The sequence below is a fragment of the Corvus brachyrhynchos genome, unplaced genomic scaffold (assembly GCF_000691975.1).
Source record: "Corvus brachyrhynchos isolate BGI_N302 unplaced genomic scaffold, ASM69197v1 scaffold200, whole genome shotgun sequence".
NCBI classification, from domain to species: domain Eukaryota; kingdom Metazoa; phylum Chordata; class Aves; order Passeriformes; family Corvidae; genus Corvus; species Corvus brachyrhynchos.
In genome coordinates this window covers 4377493-4383534 of record NW_008236184.1, presented here as the reverse complement: position 1 = coordinate 4383534, position 6042 = coordinate 4377493, and the positions used below count along the sequence as shown (strand labels likewise).

At 58.4% G+C, this 6042-nt stretch overlaps 1 protein-coding gene across 1 annotated transcript in view; it reads right to left on the bottom strand.

The window, feature by feature from the left end:
* The window catches only part of LOC103619541 (creatine kinase U-type, mitochondrial), a gene marked incomplete at its 3' end in the record, with an annotated part of 3581 nt that extends 2126 nt beyond the window's left edge, over positions 1-1455 (bottom strand). The window contains exons 1-3 of the mRNA XM_017738165.1: positions 1222-1455; positions 795-890; positions 450-703 (exon numbers count right to left, since the gene is read on the bottom strand). Of these exons, the coding sequence (XP_017593654.1) occupies positions 450-703; positions 795-890; positions 1222-1383 (512 nt within the window). The remainder of the gene's footprint in view (positions 1-449; positions 704-794; positions 891-1221) is intronic.
* Between the last annotated feature and the right edge of the window lie 4587 nt (positions 1456-6042).

Below are 6042 nucleotides of genomic sequence, written 5' to 3'. Positions count from 1 at the left end.
GATAGAGTTCATGGGCTGACCCGGGCTGCATGGCTGGAGCCAGGGCACCCTCACTGGTTCCAGTACTCCCTGTCTCACTGGTCCCACCTGCCATGCAGGAGATTCACCACAGCTCTCCCAGGCAGGAGCCCTTGCCTTCCTGGCCTGGGAGGCAGAAGGTTGCTGGTGCACAGCCCACCCTGTGCCAGGGGCTGGTGGGGCACGAGCTGAGTGCCACAAGCCCACCTTCCTCTGGGCATGGGCGGGGACATGGGGGCAAGAGTCAGGGGTGGCCATGAGCTGCTGGGGCTGACTTCAGAGAGCTCCTGGCTCATGAGGACTGAGCAGCACCGTGCTGTTGGGCTGCCTTGCTAGGCCAGGGGTCCTGGTTGCACAAGACAGCAAAAGGACGATACAACCTCCCAGAGAGGCAGTGCCAGGAAGGGGTCCTGCTCTGCATGCACCCAGGGGGGAGGGCTGGCCAGGAGCTGCACTGACTCACATCAATGAGCTGCTGTTGCTCCTTCTCAGTCATCTCACTGAGACGGTAGTACCGGCCCGCCAGGTCCCCAGTGAGCCCGCTCAATGCTTCCACAGTCACTTTCTCCACCTCTCGTCGCTCGGCGCGGGTGCAGGCTGGCGGCAGGCTCAGGCCACGGATGCTGCGCCCAGTCCGGACCCGGGACGAGAGCACATAGCGCTCATCAAACTGGCCAAACTTTATCTGGAACAGACAGGATCCACAGGGGGTTTATGGGGTGGCTCTGGTGCTGGCAGGGCCCTACCCCAAAGGCCCCACTGCCCAGCTTCTGCACCTTTGTGGCATCCAGGTCTGTGGAGTGCTTCATGGTGCGGGGGTTGTATCCATTGTGCCGCTCCTGAATCACAGGGTCAAACAGGTCGGCAAACACCTGAAAGCAAGTGGGAGAATGTACAGCAGACCCAGTGCTTCATGAAGCCTGTGCCACAAGCCCGGCAGGGCCACACTGCCAGTGTTGGGGACAGTGTGTCCTGCAGTGCAACAGCAATCCACAGGGCAAGTGGAGCAGGAGGCTGCAGGACTCCAGGAAGAGCTTCTCCAAAGGAGCCCTGTGTCCTGCAGGAGCACATGGAGACTTTCCAGGGGCCTCTCCAGCTGCTCAGGGCAAGAGGAGGTGGGCAGTAATGCCCCAGGCTGCTGGTTGTACCATGGGTACTGGGACTCCTCTGGCTGCTGCAGACAAGGCTCTGCCTGCCACTCACCTCATAGGTCTCTTCATCACCAGCTACGATGCCCACAGTCTTGATGAAGGGGTGGCCAGGGTTGTCAACGCCAGTCTGAATGCACTGGTCCAAGGTCCAGCCATTTGGGGTTGCCTTGTCACAGAGCCTGGCGTAGATGCCTGGCGTCAGGTTGCTGGCCATGCAGTTGTTGTGCTTCCGCAGGTCGGGGTACTCAGCGCTGTGGGAGGGAGCACCAATGAGTCCTTTGGGGCCAGGGGACCCTAGCACTTGTACCTGTGCTCCACAGAGACTCTTGGTGCAGGTATGGGCAGGGGAACTCAGGGAGGGGTCAAATTCTCTGCTTATCCACAACAGCTGGGAGCAGGGAGGCAGTTACAGGTGTTGCAGGGCAAGGGCAGGGAGCAGCCCAAGCCAAGGGCTGGCACTGAACCAAGACAAGAGTCCACAAGCAAATCTGGACCAGTCCTTAGGGAGTGGCTCCTTATCAGACACACAGCAGGGCCCCAGTGCGGGAGAACCTGCCAGGCGAGCAGTGGGGCCATGTGAGCCCATTGCCACACTGAGCTGCCAGGCCAGCTGGGCTGCAGAGGGGGGGTCCCACTCCCCTTATCCTCCCTGGGGCTGCCCTGATGCCAGCTCAAATGGAAGGGGGCTGCTCCCTGTCTGCTGATGCACTGGGTAGGGGAGGCAGGGCATGTAGTCGGGCTTGCTTGACCCCTGGACCCCCGTGCCTCTGCCCCCCGAATGCTGTGGGGCAGGAGATTGGCTGACCCTGATCTGCAGCCAGTGGGAACCACACAGTCCCAGTGCAGTTTATTGTATTAGGGGGATGCTTTCCTCTAATCAGCTTAGTGGGAGGCTGTCCCTTGACCTCATTCCCACTTTAGACAGGCTTTGTACTTGTTCTGTGCTTACCAGGAGATTGGCAGGGCAGGACCCTGCCAGTGCTTGCCTTGGCCAAATCTCTCTCGAGGGTGCCTCCACTCACCTTAGTGGGACAGGACTGGCCCTTGTCAGCCCAGGAGACCTGGCTGGTGGCTGGAGGGGGTCCTGCATCCCTGGGGACACCTGTCTCCCCTTCTGAGAAAGGCCTGCTTTGGGGGTGACATAGCTTGGGGGGGATCCATGTGGGAGAAAAAGTGCCTGGACTAGTGCAGGTCTGGCTGTTGGGAGCAACAGTTGGACATCAGCACTAGCAGCAAGTCCTGGCGCCTGCCTGTGCTCAGTTCCTGCTCTTGGGCTGAGTGCTCACGCTGGGCATTGGTATGGCTGCCAGCACCAATCCTGTGCTGCAATGCAGAGCCCTGTGGCTGCCACTGCCTCCTCCCCTGTGTCTGCAGGCCAAGGAATGTGGCCCTTCGCCCACAGCTTGGCTACTGCTCATGGCTTCCTGTACTGTGCAGAAACAAAGGGAGGTAGGGCTGCCATTGCATCATGTGGGGAAGCACTAGCAGCTCCTGCCCGGACCAGCACAAGGAGGCATTTGCTCCAGACAAGCACTTGTCCCAGGGCTGAGGGCTTCTCCCAACCCACACACAGACCTGTGCCCTGATGAGATGATCCAGCTAAGAGGCTGATGTGGCATGCATGGGACGCAGCCTGTCCTGGCCTCCCTCACTGCTTCTGCCCCTGTCATCTGCTGGCCACTCTCTCCCCAGGGTGACACACTTGTAAAAAGCATTTGCTGATCAGAATGGGACACTTGGATAGGTTGCTCCACTGCTCCACCATGGGTCATGCTGCTGGGCATGCCAGGACCACTTGCTGTGCTTTCTGCATGACAGAGGATGCCCTGGAGCAGTAGAGGTTCCTAAGGAAAGCCAGCTTATTCCCAGCAGGCAGGAGACTGCTATGGGTTGAAGCATGCTGTCTGCCACAGCTGTCTACACCTTTCCTGAGGTGTTCAGCATCCAAACCCTGAGACTCCAGGCTCTGCCTGCAGGTGCTGTGCCTGCTGCAGTCCTGACCACACTGGCTGGAATGCACCCTTCCCTGAACAGCCCCAGACCACAGCCAGCAAATCAGGGCAAATCTCTTCAGCGTTTCTAGAGCACCTGAACTCAGCTGGATGTTGCCAGGACCACCAGGGTAATGCCGGGGTGAAGGTCCTGAGCACCTGGCGCTGTGCTCACCGAGGTGCCACAGAGCCAGTGAGGGAGGCTGTGTCCAGGCTGGGACTGGAGGGCTCTGGCAATGGCACCACACTCCTGCCATGTGCTCAGAGTGTCCAGGGGTCTTCTGTCATAATGTCAAGATGATGCTGCACTTGGGCTACTTTGACCCCTTGGTTTTGGTCCCCAAGGCTGGTTTTAAAATTATGACCCTTTCAGCACCATATATTTTGTTCCCACAAACAAAATTTTTGTTTTGTGCCACAGCACTGACTGATATCTTAAAGGTCTTTTCCAGCCTTAATGATTCCATGATTCCACAGTTCTGTGGTATTGTGGGCTCCTGCCTGGCTGCAGAGGCTGGCAGAATGGATGTCTGCCAGGAGTGCAACTCAGCACTGCCGCCTACACTGTCCTGTGCTCACCTCAGCCTGCTGTCCTGCCCATGACCTCGGGGTGCAGCTGCCTGCAGCAGCTGCCCTCTCTGCCCTTGTGCAAGCAGGTGCCTCACCCCAGAGCAGACCTGCTCAGCAGCCAGGAGGGATTATTAGCCCGCCGTCTATTGACTAGGCAGCTTCTCTGGAAGTGACAGCCACCTGCACCTCCCCACAGCTCTTCACCTCTAATCTGGTAGCCTCCAGTGCCCTTCCTGGCACCACTGGCTTGTGGTGCCCAGGCAGTCCCAGCTGCACATGCCTCTGGAGAGGCATGGGGGTGTGTGGGGTGAGCAGCAGACCCTGTGTGGCAGCATGGAACTGGGAGCTGGCAGGTTGCTGCAGGCAGCCAAGCATGAGGCTTGCTTATGCAGGGAGGAGGGGACTTGGGCTTTGTCTGGAGATGCTTTGGCAGGGAGCCCCAATGTGGTGGCCCAAATGCAGTGCCATGCCTGTCGTAGAACCCACCTGGCAGAAGGCACATGGGGCCCATTTCTCCTTGAGGTGGGAATGCCTGTGTCCTCCCAGCATGGCCATTTATACTACAGTACTTCTGACAGGAGGCTGCATAGTGTTGCTCAGAACCCTCAGGGCTGCTGTCAATGTCTCTCATTTTTTAACTTAAAGACTAGAGGGGCAGAATCCTCAAGCAAGTCGGCTGCAGAGTGAGGGATTGCAGCTCACCCCTAGGGCTCTGTTTAGGTTCTTTTCAAGTGTCAGCACTGTCACAAAAACATTCCCATCTGAACAGAACCCCCCAGGAGGCTCATTTTACCACAGCCCCACCTTGATTTCATCCCCTCCTGATCTGATGTCTGTATCTCTGCAGTTGTTCAGAAAGCTGGAAAACATCCCACCTCTTGGGAGGTAAATAATCAATACCATCCGGCCTTTGTCATTCTATGAAATCACTCAGTTTCTGTCCCCAGCTTTCTGTAGTCCAACGCAGCTTGCCAGAGCGCCAATGCCAGCTCCTTGCCAGCCCTCCACATGCACAGGGCTCCCAGCCTGCAATGCAGCACCACAACACACTGCTCTGACTGTCGGCATTTGGTGCAGAGATGGCAGCAGCTGCCGGTGTTCGGAGCAGCAACGTGCTGCCTCCTTCCCACCCTGCTCCTCCCCTGTGCACAGTCTCTGCTGGCATTGGGATGGGCAGGAAAACTCAGTCCTCATTTTCCTGGCCCGCCTCTAGGCTGTGCTAAGCCAAGCAGCTGTTGCCAGCATAAGGACTGGCTGGTGGCCACCATGTCCCTCTCCCCTTCTGGCCCTGGCCCCATTCCTACTCTGCCTAGGCCTCGTGAGACACAGGCAGTTACTGCGTCCAGTCCTGTTTGGTGCCGTGCCCCTCTATGCTCCTCAGGGCTGGCAGCACAAACACTGGGCAGGACCAGCCTCCGTCTCCTCCAGCCCCACTTGCCATGGCAAGCGATGGTGAGCAGAACTATGGGAATGTGAGGCACCTGGCCCTCCCAGCCCGGCTGGGCTCCCAGGGACACCAAAGAGCAGTTTGGAGGGGAGTGACGTGTGAGCTTCTGGTCTAGATCTTGAACCTTAGCATTGTGCTGCAGCTGTGACACTTATCTGGCTTAAGGGATCAGGCACCGGGTGTGCAAATAGGGCCAGGGCTCTTTCAGAGCCAGCATTACCTCAAAAGCACTCCTAAGCCAGACTGTGGCCATGTATGCGTCCACTTGGCCCAGCTCAACTCTGTGCCTACCTCCCAGAAGTCCTGATTGCACATCTCATTGTTGTCCAAAATCTACCCATGGGGCTGCTTGCTCAGCACCCACGGGTCCCTCCAGTTCTCCCTTTAAAAACTGGCCCAGAGAGGGAAGAGCCAGGACCTGCCAGCAAAGCTTTTCTTTTCAATAGAGGAGTCCCTGTCCCAAAGGCAGGCGCGTGGGAAGGCTGGTACAGCCAGATGAGGTCGGGCCAGGGGCTGCTCTGACACCAGCTCCCACAGTCAGAGATCCTGGGTGTTCTGCCAGCAGGACAAAATGGACCCTTTGCTCCATCCTGTTCCTACCAGGACATTGGCAAAGTCTCCCTGGCTTCTGTTGGGCCGAGCCTGGGGTATGTCCCCACTGGCACAGGGGGTCCCAGCACTGCTGCCTCCCAGGCTGGCCCGTCTCCCAAACAACCCCCATCTCTGCCCTTCCTGGTCATCCCGGGAAGTCCCCCGGGACCCCAGTCCAACTGCTAAGCATTTGTCTCCTCCCGCTCTCGCATGCCCCCGGCTACAGCGGCTTGTCCTGGTACTCTGGGACCACCCGGGGCAGCTGGCAGCTCTG